Consider the following 13,634-nt stretch of genomic DNA (forward strand, 5'->3'; position numbering starts at 1 on the left):
ATAGCTAGATATATATATATATATATATATATATATATATGTATTTAAAATGAGCAGTGTAACTCAAGAGTCGATCTAAACTATTTATGCCAGTGTGAAGCCACTCAAAGTGTACAAAGCCAAACTTCAAACCATCACTTTTCAGTTTCTAATCAGCTGGTGTGGTCTGACTACAAATTTTAACCTTAATAGGCAGATTTAGTTAAGAAGTGTTTACCTGTAACAAATGGTATAGTTGCGCCAAATCTGATCATCTTCAGTGCAATGTCATAAAATGCGCAGAAAGCAACAAATAAACAATTAAAATGAAATTATTTAACAGGATCCTACATGTGGTTAGCTATAAAGCCATAGTTTTTTTTTTTTATTATTGTTTTAATATGAAACCCAGCTTTCCCACTTCCTGTCTAACTGGCGCTATCGGCTGCCGGCTTTCCGCAGATGCTCCACGCCGACTGCGGCTCCCTCTGCCCTGCTACCCGCCGCCCTGACGTTCGGAGGCGGCTACAGCTTCGTGCTAACAGTGCGCTCTCTTTTTCCCTACACAACCCCCACCTCTACACTCAAACACATCACGGTCAAAAAGCGAAAACACAGCGAAATGTAGCAGCTGGCTGTTCACACGGACCCTCTGAGCGTTTTCTGCCCCGGCGTGCTGATGCTCAGTCCCGACCCCACATCCGACAAAACGGGTATAAGATGCTCGGCCAGCGGCGTGCCACGACACACCACCGCGTCCCTAAATCATTATCAACCACTCACCTTGAAAAGGCGGTCGCTTATGAGTCAAAGAAGAAGAAGAAAATCGCTCCCTACCGTAGACATCGGTCGGTGCTGGTGGATGCTTCCTCTTGAAGCTGTCAAAGAGGCTGTGCGGCGCAGCAGCTGCGGTCTCTTTGCCTCCTCCCACCGGCCGCCCCTGGCTCTGGCTCGTCAGGATACTTCCAGGGTAAGAAAAGCCCGGTTCTGTGAAGTCAACAGACTGCCTGCCTGTCTATCTGCAGACTAGAGCAGTGAGACAGACCGCTACACCAATATGAGCCTCTGAGTGAGCAGGGCGTGTCACACAGCCCGTGACCCTCCCCGGTACATGTCGTCCTGCTGCGTGCTGAGCCGCTGAGCCAGCGCCACACCAAATTTCATTCAAAAAACTGGGGAGTTAACGTAGCATGCTTGGTATGCACAAGTCATCTGTTGTTGAAAAGCGAAAGGGAGAGCTGTGTAGTGAGTTATCAGATTAAAAACTTCGATACATGACTGACACAAAAATAAAGTAGGATATTAGTAATTGTGAACGATTTGAGGGATTTCATGGCTAGATTAGTACTATGGGAAATAGGGAATGTAGCTTGCAAAACACAAGAAAATTTAATAGCAAGAATCTATATACTAAAAAGACAAACCAGTTAATACTTACAATAAATATAGATGGCTCCAACTACGCAGAAGTGTAATGTTTTGTGCATACTAAATCCCCCTGAGAACCGACCTATGCATTTTGTCCTCTGTAATGGACATTTGTTTTTGGTCTATGTCTTTTGATTTATTTGAGCTACCTTACTAAGTCCTGATGTAGTAAATACAGGACTTTTCATTGATATCTCATGTGTTTGGTTGGCCTCTTTCAGCGCCAAAGAGGAAGGAAATCACAAAATAAGTTCAATGTAACGATTCCTTTCCCTAGGTTCCCAGGAGGATACGCGTCTTCTCCGTGCACTGAGGTGAATCATTATGTCCTCCTAAGACCCAGCAATTACATTACATCTGACATTTTTAGCCATCACAAATAAGAATGTTTTCAATTTAATTCACAACCAATCCCACACATAAAAGCTAAGAGTTTGATTTCCTCTTGTATCCTGTCAATTAATGTAACTCATGATATGTATGTATATGCTTAAAAGTGCATTAAACTATACACATCCTGTTTTTATCAATTCAATTTCAACCATACTGAAATCGTGTTGAAATTGTTTTTTTGCATGAAACATGAAAATAGGACAACTCTGCCCACAACCACCAAATGGGTGATCAGTGATCCTCTGATTACATCAAACAGAAAACAGGAAATATAAATTTATTTATTTTTTGTTCTTCTGGGTCTCAGGAGCCTATATGTTTATATTAACTGCAGTAGGTAGAAAAGATTTTCCTACCTACTGCAGTTGCAGTTGAGTAGAAGGGCCTCCCTCCTAAAATTCACTCTGGGCTCTTCACTCTGTCATGATATTTTATCACTTATGTTGAGCTCAGGTTGTTCAGCACTCTTCTCTCAGTGACTCAGTGCTCTCATACTGCAAAGACAACTGAATTATATTAAAAGATCTAAGCTTCCTTGTGTGTTTTTGGTACACACTGGGTTGTGCGTCATATCTCTTATCAGGGTTTTATAGCAGACAAGGAAATTATGGCATGTGAGCAGAGTGTCCACATCCCAGCAGACTAAATGTGGGACAATGATACAGGACAGTAATGCTGAGAGGCATTAATCATGTGAAGGACATATTTTATTTGAACATGACCTTCCCAACTCCCGTCAAGTTTACTTTGATGTCATAGTCTTCCTACTCTGTGCTTTTTATCCAAATAACCTTTGAAACAGATTATTTCAGTTGTTGCTTTGTCTAGAAATCATTGCGAGGATTCACCCATCGACTAGTAAATCTCTACAAAATCAGAATGTGGGAAAAAAGCGAGACACCTGGTCACACCCAGATCTAAGGAGATGTATAAAATACTCACAAGCTGAAGACCTCAAGAGCAGAAATCTGACCACAAATCACCAACCTGATATCAACAGGACGAGACTGAGTGAATCTGATTATCTAATAGAGCCCCACCAATGCAGAATTTTCAGAATACCAGTACTGATATATGGCAATTTAAAAAGCTGATATCTTCTTGAATATAGAGTTTTTCCTGCTTATAAAAAGAGTTTTTTAGTAAAGAACATCACTATGCATATAAAACCTCAACCTTAATACATCCGTTTATGAAATGGCCAAAAATAGCAGGAAAATGCATGGACCTCTGTTAAATAAAGGTAATACAGACTCGTTACTTTATTAACTACAGTTGTCAGCAGAAGTTCACATATACAAATCATGGGGATGAATGTGATGGCAAATTTGGATCTTTGATAATTTCTTTGAACTATTATTTCTATTGTGTGTCCAGCATACATCTTTAATAACTTTAAAAAACAAGAATTGGGTGCACAAGTTTGAATTTATTTTTTGTTCCCTCTTGTCCACGTAGGGTCAAAGGTATACATACAGATTCAAATACATACATACAATCACTTAAATCTTTTAGGGGTGTTGAAGGTTCTATAATGCATTGACTCTGACTTTCTACAATGAGAAAGTCCAAGGAACTCAGTAAAGATCTAAGACAAGGAACTGTAGATTTACAGAAGCTGGGAAGGTCTGTTGGAGCTATTTCTAAAATACTGCAGATTCCAAGATCATAAGTTCAAACATTTGCATGTCAGTACAAGTTATTTGGATGCGTCACTACTTTGCCAAGGTCTGAAAGAAGCTATTACCCTGAGATGAGAGAAGGTTGGTTATAATGTAGGGAACAATGCAAGAACTAGCAAAGATCAAGCATGCCATGAACTGGAAACTGCTGGAACACCAGCGTCACTGTCCACAGCGAAGGGAGTTCATCGACATGGACCGAGAGGGTGCCGACCAAGAAAGAGGCCCCTGCATAAGAAATCAACACCTTCAAGCTCAACTGAAATTTGCAGCTGCCCACATGGACAAGCCAAATGCCTTCTGGACATGAGATGAGAGATTTGGCTACAATGAAAAGAGGTGTGTTTGGAGGAGTAAAGGTGAAAAGAGCTTTACTAAGAACATTGGAGCAACTGTCGAGCATGGTGTTGGTAGCATCATGCTTTGGGGCTGTTTTGCTGTGTACCAGTGGTACTGGTACTAATAATGAAGGAGGAGGACTACCTCCAAATTGTTCAGTTTCACTTATATTTAACAGCTAGATGGTTGAAACTTGGCCACAAGTGGGTTTTCCAGTAGGACTGATGTCAACACATTCCAAAACTGGTTTTGGAATGGATAAAGCAGGATAACATGAAGCCTCTGGAATGACCTTCTCAAAGTCCCAACCTCAGTCCTAAATTTTAATCTGGAAGTTTATGGACTATGCTTAAAAGTTTCAGGTATGTGCCAGAAAACCAACTAACTGACTAAATGAACTCTACTTATTTTGCCAAGAAGAGCGGTCAAATATCCAGCCAGAACTATCCCAGAACCTTGTTGATGGCAACCAAAAGCATCTGTTTGAGGTGTAACTTGGTAATGGAGATTTCATCAAATATTAATGGGGGTGTAGACATGTATTTGAGCATGTATGTATACTTTGGACAATGTGTCGATGAGAGAAAAACCAAAATAAATTCAAACTTGTCGACCTAATTTTTTGTTTTTTAAACTTGTTAAAGAACAGTTCAAATAAAAATTCCAAACTTACCATCATATTCACGCCCATTGTGAGTGCATGTGATCTTCTGTCCAAAAAGCAATTTTGAGCCTTTAAAAAACCCCTCATAACAAACCCACTAATCACTCAATACTGCAATACCTCTCACAGCAAGATACTTAAAGCTCCAGCTGATACTGTCATTTCCTATCCTACATCTTTGAGTATTATGCAGGATGATGTGACTCGTGTTATGACACTAAATAGGTCTGGCTCATGAGAATGTATGGTATGCACGAACATGTGTACGCTTGTGAGTGGAAACCTACAGTGGAAGCCTTGTCCCTAATGTGTCTCCTCACGATGTGAAGTCAAATCCACTTAAAACCACTGTGTCAGGATTCATAAAGAGAAGGCTGCAAACTGGGCTTTGACCCACAAACCTCGAAGTGGCCCTCACACGCTGGCAGGATATGTGGCGGCTGAGCTGGCTGTAACAGGACAGTCTCTCCTTTTTGATAACAGGGATACAAAACACGACAGTCTTCTTCTGCCTCAGCCCTTTTCTATAGATTATCCTGGTTATGCAACATATCGTTTAGATCTCAGCAGTCAATTTTTGCTGATGTTCAATATATGAAGCTGTGATTTAAACACATTTTACAGATGGTGCTGGTGGATTGCATGAAATAATGCACACACAGAACTTTCCAGCTTTTTTCCCTTTCTACAATGACTTCATTATTTTTCCTGCAACTCTCTGAAAATCTGTCCACTTAAGGGGGGGAAGGAATAGACCTTTTCTGTTTTGGAAGGCTTCACAGCTTCTCCCACATAGAGCTCTGTGAATACTGTAAAATGAGGAATAACCTGCTTTTAGGTACCAAAACAATTCCTGACACACCTCCCTCCTAAGTATCAATTAGGATGCTCAGGGATATAATCTGAAATAATCTGAGAGCCACACCCTGAAACCCTGACTTCTAATGAGGGACAAAGTCATTTTGATTTATCATTGCGCTGCAGTCATTTTACTGGCAGTATATTTAATACTGATGAGAAGCTACGGAAAGATTGGAGAACACCGGAGACATCCATCAAATACTACTGCTGCAAATATCTGACTCATGCCTGCTGCCAACTGCATTAGTGTGTGTTTTAAAGATACCATTAAGGCATCATGTGGAGATCCAAGTCTGTGAGGCATAGTGTTACTAGTGTATGTGTGTGTGTGTGTGTGTGTGTGTGCACACATTTTAAATGAACAATTTCAACTCATGAAATTATCTTCTTATACAATTTAGGTGTTCTACTGTGTTTTGAGCCTAACCATGTATAAATGGATGGGATTTCCTTTAAAAGGAAATTGAATGGCACTTTTCTTTTCTTACTAACCAATCAAAGCACTATAAAACACATTTGCCCATGCAATCATAGGTAAATGCATTTGGATGGTGCTCTAGTCTATGCACTGTAAACACTTCATCTACCTGACATCTGTGGTAAGTTTAGCATCACAGATTATCTCAGTGACTAAACAGAGGAAGAACGTGCACGCACCCAGGACTCAGAAGGCTTTTGAATAGAGGACCTTCTTGCTCTATTATTTTCTGTTATACATGCATTGTTGTAAAGGTGGAAGCTCACATTAAACAGAGCCAAAATTTCAAATAATGAGGTCTGTGCATGGAGACATAATCCTATTGAATCAAAAGCTCCAGCTTCAAATGGCTTTCTCTACTCTTGGCTCTGTGTGATGTCAGAGAGAGAGGATAGCCCTTATATGGTAATCTGAAGCGCAAAGCTCTGAAGCTCCACCTACTTGCTGTTCAGACCTTTTGTTTGGGTGTGGTAGCCAATTAGAGGAGAGCTGGCTTATAACAGCATGTCCCACCTTGGAAGCCGAAAAATGTTCATACCCCACATCCCACGTTTTTTTTTTTATATTATTATTATTATTAACAAAAAAACAAAACAAAAATCACTGAATTTCATTGAATTTCACGTAAAGGTCCAGCATCAGTAAAGTCTTGCTTGTTTATTTTCCCTTAAAAAAAAGTCATTAATTTGCTCTGAAGCAGCTCGTCTTAGACAAGATGAACTGTAGGGCAGCAGAGTTTTTCCTGAACTGTAAATCACTAAAAAATAGTCTTAGAAAATAATAATATAGAGTTGGAAAGAATGCTTAATAGGTCCACTTTAAGTACTGCTTGAAAAACATTTAAAAGGAAGTCTTTCATCTCTGTCCTCCTCCTTAGATGGAGCTGAGCAGGCTGTTAAGGTCTGTGCTAAGCTTGTTGTTTTCCCGGCAGAGACACGAGTGCAGCTCTGGATTGATTTGGTCCTGCGGTGAATACACACACCAGCCAGCAGCCTCCAGCTGGCAGCAGGAAGACCCGACCAACGTTGTCTCCGCAGGAGAGCTCATTGTCCCACCCCTGCGGTGCATCATCTCACACTCTTCCTGCCTGCAAGATGCAAAGATCTATATGTGCATTGGAGACACCCTATTAACCAAAGTATGACTTTTTCGTGACATCATTATACCTTGGACACCAAAGTGCAAAGCTCTGAGAGTGAAATATTGTGCATGTGCATGTTTTAAGACCAAAATATCACCTGGATGATGTATAGTGCTTTAAGGAAACCATAAAATGCTGTCCCGAGCCAAGAATGTGGTACATGATGTGACAGACGGTCGTTTATGAAACTATAATATCCCACTGGGTGATAAAATCCTCTAAACATTTTATAAGAGGAGATGTCTGACTAATAACTTTATGTAAGTTATTACAATTATGAAACCAAGCAGCATTAAAAATGAAAGCCTGGCCTACACTGACCTCTAGTGAAGACATGACAAGTGTGCACACGGGGAACAGAAGGAGCAGATTCTATTTCATTTTTTCTCCAGCATATGAAAGGAAATCACTAATTTAAAAAAACAAAAATATTAGCATGCGACTGAACAATTAAAACCATTAACACCAGACTATTTCCTTTGGTAGTTTTGTTGTTAGATTACAATCTGGTTACCAGACGCCTCCATGTGGCCAAACTGAGACACTTCATAGGCAAGAGTTGAGCAGAGGCAGACTGCAGAATACAGAGCAAATCAATACAAAACAGTTTGCTTAAATAATTTATGAATGATACACAAACAATGAATACATGGTTTATAGCAGACTGTAAAGTTACAATTTTAATGTGTATCAGATAGAGCTGTGAAGGTGGTAACTGCTGTTTTATATTTACAGTTTGAGTTAGAACTCAATGTAATAAATCACTTAGCTGATTTAGACCAGGGCAGACTCAAATAGTTTACTTTAAATTCACTAACTGCAGCTTTTTCATTGAAAATGTAGCTTTTTTAAAAAAAGAACATTTCCACGTGTGAACTTGTGTTCTGGCGATGGTCTCAGCACTGTAGATCCATTATTTAGTAGTAAGTTCAGGTGATCATTAACAACATCTATTCAACCAGTCACATGACAGTAAATCAGTTCATTTAGTCCTGCAGACATGGTCAAGATGACCTGCTAAAGTTCAGCTCACATAACCACTCATTACAGCAAAGGTAGATTGGATACCACAGCAGAAGATCACACCAGGTGAACAAGAAATCAAGCTACAATTGGCAAGATTGAAAAATCTTTCCTGATCCAAGTTTGAATTTCAGTCGGTACATTTGGATGTAGGATGAGAATTTTGGGTAAACAACACAAAAACATGGAAAACATTTTGGCTTGTATCAGCTGTTCAGGCTGGCAGTACTGATGTAATGGTGTAGAGGATGGTTTCTTGAACATGACGTGATGAGTTCATTGTACTCAAATTGCCTGTATAGTTACCAGATCTGAATCTGGTAGAGCACCTTTGGGATGTGGTGAAACAGGAGATTCAACTGTGTGATGCTTTCATGTCAACATGGACCAAAATCTCTGAGGAACCTTTCCAGCACCTTGTTGAATCCATGCCATTAAGAATTAAGGCAAAACGGAATCTCTTATACTCTTCATATCTGGTTTGGTTTATGCATTATTTAACTGCTTGACTCCCCTCTCCTTTTTGGGCAATTTTTAAAAATACTTTACATAAAAAAATTATTTGTTGATTAATCAAATCTTGCATTTGGCAACCTCTGCGGCCATAACAGAGCAAACAAAAACAGCATCCATACATCCACAAGGACTCACACAGCGGCACATCCTAAGAAATTTCCCATCTTGTGTCAAGAGTTTTATTTTGACAGCGTTTCAGAATATCATACAGGTAAACAAGATTTTTGCAAAAGTTAATATATTCATAGTGTTGCATTTCATAAAAATAGTTGCTCCACTTACAGTCTTTGTGACCATCAATAGTACACCGAGTCATATTTATAGAGATATTTGTTCAGGGTCTACACACTGCTATAACACTACACAGTGATACTGAGCCGCTCAGGTTGTTGGGGTTTATATGGTGGTGCGAAAGCGTGTGTTTGTCGTTCTCAAACACACACTTTAACACACCCCTAGGTTTTTTTTTTCTTTTTAAATTTCCCTAGAAAACTACTTACAGTTTGACTCGATGGAGACAGCTCAGATGTGGAAAGCAGTGATTTGTGCAAAGGCAGAGCAAAAAAAGACACGTTTTCCAGCTTCTGCTCAAATCTGAAGTCACAAAATAAAGGAGCAGTCCAACTAAATGGTTGTGATGTGACGGCGTGTAACTGAGGCATTTTACAAGTGACTGAAAAGCTCAATTGTTTGCTCCCGGCTGGTGATTCCTCCATTCCTCCCATTTCAAACCCTCTGTGTTGGATTGTGTTTTTAAGTCAGTCTGCTTAGTGCGTGTGTAATTACGGATTACAACGGCAAACATAATGACTTGTGTCCCTCTGCTCACTCAAACACTATCAGTATGTCCCTCAGCAGAAGAAGGAAAGGAGGTTTTTTGTTTTTTTCTTAGGCTCTCTGATTGCGGCTCATTCAGAGAAAAATACTCAAAATTAACCGTTTGCTAGATTCCTCCCATTCAACAGCCATTCAGTTCCATTTTAGTGACTCAAAGAATGCACTGCAGCCCTGTCAAGCTTTGGATTCATGCGCTTGTCTGTGTGGTGTGCTTACTGTTTGGCACATTTAAGGGTGGGTGATATCTCTGCGCAGTTATTTAGCCTCAAAACTAAAAACAATAGCAAAAGGAATTAATGCTTTATCTGTAATCCTTTGCAGGGTGACTTACAGTGTTGGGGAACAGAGAACTACATGTAACTAAATTAGTATTTTTAACATTATTTTATTATTATAGCTTGCTGGCAGTTGAACTTCATTTGTTTTGATGCAGTGATTCATGTAATCCAATTATTATTTTGCCATATATTTGGGTTTTTCACTACAGAAACTACAAATAAATGTTCCATAAATGCAATGAAATAATCCCACCCATTTTTCTGTCACAGTCTGTGGGTTTATCACAGGGATTTTGGTTATTTTGTAGGGCTTTTCTGTTTCATTTAGTATTACGGAGTTTTTAATTCAAAGCTCTTTTCTGAATATTTTGATGGAGGTATCTTGAGATTTTATTAACTTATTAACTCAAAATTAGGATTAACGTTAGTCCTACTTTAGTTATAACTTAAAATTAAAAATAAAACTGAACTGATTGTTATAAACAGTGACGGCTTTGGCTGCGCACTAGGCTCACATTTAAGACCCACACTAAACAACTCTCCAGACTATAAAAGTGTGGATGACACTTTTATGCATGCACAATTTAAAATGTGAATTTATTGCAGTCTGGAAATAAACCAAGATGTTTTTATTGTCAAAAGGAAAGAGGGGACTTTTTAGCTTTTTTTTTTACTGTAATCTACTGAATACCAGCTACCGTTGCTTATTTTTAGACTCCAGTACATTTTTTCTGGCCACTTTATGAGTGTGCAGCTATCTGAACACAACACTGACATACTGGTATTATGACTTTAATGCTGTTGTGGCTAACAGGCTAGCAAACAGCTTTTTACACACACATATAGCATATGCATATTTGACCTCAGTACAGTAGCTTTCTCTTTTGAAACATTTTAGTAATATTAATACTGTGTAAAAAAAAAAATTAACTGACTTTTATCAAATTTTATCCGTTTCTTACTCATCATTGCACCTTATATGAAAACTGAGACAGTCAGCAAACATAAAGGAGCAGCATTGCACGCTGTGCATTTATAAGACTCTGTGCTGCAAAAGGTTACTAGGTTACCTCTTCTGTCTTTTTACATTTAAATGCAACACAATGCCAGGTCACAGGACTGGACTTTGCGCTAAACTTGGAAAAACCAGATCAAAGACTACACTGCCAACAAGTGCAAAACCCTGAAGTTCTTAGGGCCTTTTTGCTATAGCTCACCTTCTTCTAGTATGAGCAATATTTAGATTGTAAAGGTTTGTAAAATTACTAATTCAATTAAGTTTCCCCAACGCTCTTTATTATAGTATCAACGTAACTTTTGTAGTTTTGTGTAGTTTATGTTCCAGCAACCTCAGGCAATGCTATCTGAGACAGATGAGACATTTTGTCCAACTTCACCTGACAGTCTTCATCCTAAAAATCTTTCCCTCCTGTGACATTAAATGTCAAGCTGCTTTCAAGTACCTCTGCCTGTAATCAAGAACGCGCCGTTTGAAGTCTTAGCGTCACCGTTTTATCAAACATTGTGCAAGAATAGAAAGCTTGACAGGAACTGTGGCAGTAACCAAAGGCGGCAGGGCTTAGCTAGTTACGAGCTTGATGTATAGAAATACAAGCGTTGCCTTCAAAGTCAGTCAGATTCTTGGGCAGGAATGCTTAAAAAAAAAACCCAGGAACCCTCAAAAGAGCTTTGGCATGGATATATGTCTCAATATCACACAGTGTAGACAGAATCTCTTAAAAAAAAATTTAATTCAGCAGCTGACAAAGTGTCACGTTCACATGAGCATTCAGTCCTTCCTTCAAGATGCAGATTGTTACGCAAGTGAGCTTCTGAGAAGGTGAGATTGATTCTCTACTGAATTAATATCAGATTTTATTAATTTGGTTTGGTTTAGGGTGCAAAGCTCTGTCTGCCATGTGGCGACGTTTGATTACACAATCTCATATAAGCAATTCTTCATGGAAATTACTGGTGTCAGACCTCATTAAGAAATCAGTAATGAAAAGCATCATGACCCGAGATGAACCACTTGCACAAATAAAAAGGGACCGTGGATACCTCCGCTAATGGACTCATTTTCATACATAAGCTTGTGAAATAAATTATATATTTCACCGTGTCACACTAAAGAAATGCAGTTTATATTTATATCTGTAGAGTGGGTGTTGTATAGCAGCCTCTGTTGAACCCTCTGCAGTATTTTCATGGTTGAACCTTTTGTCCTCAGTCTAAGGCACTCTGCCCCTTCGTTGGTATCGCGCAAGCTCCTTCTCTCAGTGTCCGACAGGACACCACTGTCGCAGATTGCTTTGATCGTTAAGCACACAAGAAAGGAAAACAGATTGAAGAGACACTCCCACTGAAGCCCGAATGATTCAAACAGGCCGTGCAGTGGATCGCAGCAGGCTTGCTGAGACTCAGACCTGTGATCGCAGGGCGGAACAGGAGTGTGCAGGAGCAAGGAGCTACCTAAAGATCCGGGGCATGTCGTGCTGCTTCGCTCATTTATTTGTAGACTAGAATTTCTATATGTTCACTTAAAGATGATCTTATTTACAAAATGTTCCCACATATTCATATTCGTTATAATATATCTATGTCTATAATCATCTGATAGATTATTCAAGACAGGTTCAGGCCCAATACAGTCTCTGTTAAGGCAAAGTTTCTGCTGATGAGTCGATTTCATTTCCGCGGTCGCTCTTTGATCCATTCACTCTCCTCAAAAACATCCGTTAAACATTCCTTTTCATAAAATAGACTCCACTGTGTAGATATATATATAAAAAATCCAACCGACATTTACTTCCTGCTATGTTGTTTATATTTGCATGTTTGCACCCCCCCCCCCCTCAGTTCAGCAAAATAGAGGTCTTCAAAATTCATTTACTCCACAAATGATTCCCACCACGCTACACAAAGACTCTATTTGCTCTTCTTTTGTGTGTGTTAACTTGGATGATTTTCCAGTTCTTAAGGTGGTAGGTGTAAAATATGTTTCTCCAAAATAATTTAAAATACAGTTCCATAAATAAAACTTTAAAAACACGTGGTCCAGATCACCCTGCCCCCCTCCTCTTGGTTTTGACTGTATGGGAGAACAGGTCGATGAGGGGATGCAGGAGCACAGGAGGGTGTGAGAATGGTACTTTCATCCAGATGGGGTGGTTTAGTTCAGATGAGTGTGGCCACTGTTTTCTGCTGAAGCTGCGGGGTTATCTGCTCAGAGTGGACGTGCCTGTGCGCAGGGTGCTGGGCAGCTTGTCTGATCCAGGGATCTTCCAAGGTCCAGGAGAGACTGTGGCCTTCCTCCCCGCTGCGATGCTGCTGCTGCTGGTGCTCTTGTTGGGTAGGCTAGGCCATCTCTCTCCCTGGCCCCTTTCTAGTTCCCTGGGCCTGGGCTTGCTCTGCTCCAGCTCCCCCTGCTTTGCACCACTCCAGCGCTCTACATCTTCCCTGCTGTTCCCGTTAATGTGTGGGAGCTTAGAGCTGCTAGGAGAGTGAGTGGACTCTCTATTGTCCCTAGTATTTCTCTCCTTGGACCTTTCTCTGTTGCTTCTGGAAGGTTTAGGCTCTCCGCTCTGCCCGTCCTTGCCCCCTTCCCCATCAGGAGTCGGCTGCATCCTGAGGCCCTTGTGGGTGGACCTGCCACCCTCCTTCTTAGCTCTGCTGCTCCCGCTGGTTGCAGCCGCTCTCCTCGCGTGGCTGATTGGGTCTGGGTTTAGCAGCTCGGCTTTCTGGGGGCTCTTCGAACGCTCCGTCCTGCTATCTCGTGCCACCGGGTCTCGATGGACATCCTGAGGTGGCAGATGAGGAAGGTCGGGGGCTGGGGCTAGATGAGATGAAGGCGATGACATGGAAAGGCTTTCGATGGGAGGGGCTATTTCCGACAGGCTTGGGGAGGCTGAAGGGCGACCATCCCATGGGGCGGCATTGTCTGGAATGCATAGGGGCGCAGTCAATAACAACATAACAACACCACTCACCCAAAAACATTAAATACAATAAACTC

General features: G+C 40.5%; 2 protein-coding genes across 15 annotated transcripts in view; both read right to left on the bottom strand.

Annotated features, from left to right (window-relative positions):
* Nucleotides 1-1,070, bottom strand: part of si:dkey-97m3.1 (fatty acyl-CoA reductase 1) — a 58,231-nt gene extending 57,161 nt beyond the window's left edge. Inside the window, exon 1 of one of the 3 annotated variants that reach the window (XM_063500718.1) lies at nucleotides 763-1,068. Coding sequence is in view for 2 of the 3 variants with exons in the window: in XM_063500717.1 (XP_063356787.1) it covers nucleotides 817-825 (9 nt within the window). In the remaining variant the exon portion in view is untranslated. Of the gene's footprint in view, nucleotides 1-762 lie in introns of all 3 variants that reach the window. The other 2 variants (XM_063500717.1, XM_063500721.1) reach the window with 2 other exon arrangements.
* Nucleotides 1,071-7,334: 6,264 nt separating this feature from the next.
* Nucleotides 7,335-13,634, bottom strand: part of magi2a (membrane associated guanylate kinase, WW and PDZ domain containing 2a) — a 257,427-nt gene continuing 251,127 nt past the window's right edge. For 5 of the 12 annotated variants that reach the window (XM_063460657.1, XM_063460662.1, XM_063460656.1 and 2 more), the window contains one exon: nucleotides 7,336-13,559. In XM_063460657.1, coding sequence (XP_063316727.1) covers nucleotides 12,838-13,559 — 722 coding nt within the window. In that variant the 3' untranslated portion in view covers nucleotides 7,336-12,837. Of the gene's footprint in view, nucleotides 13,560-13,634 lie in introns of all 12 variants that reach the window. The other 7 variants (XM_063460653.1, XM_063460652.1, XM_063460651.1 and 4 more) reach the window with 3 other exon arrangements.

Source organism: Pelmatolapia mariae, linkage group LG17 (assembly GCF_036321145.2).
Source record: "Pelmatolapia mariae isolate MD_Pm_ZW linkage group LG17, Pm_UMD_F_2, whole genome shotgun sequence".
In the NCBI taxonomy this organism is placed as follows: Eukaryota; Metazoa; Chordata; class Actinopteri; order Cichliformes; family Cichlidae; genus Pelmatolapia; species Pelmatolapia mariae.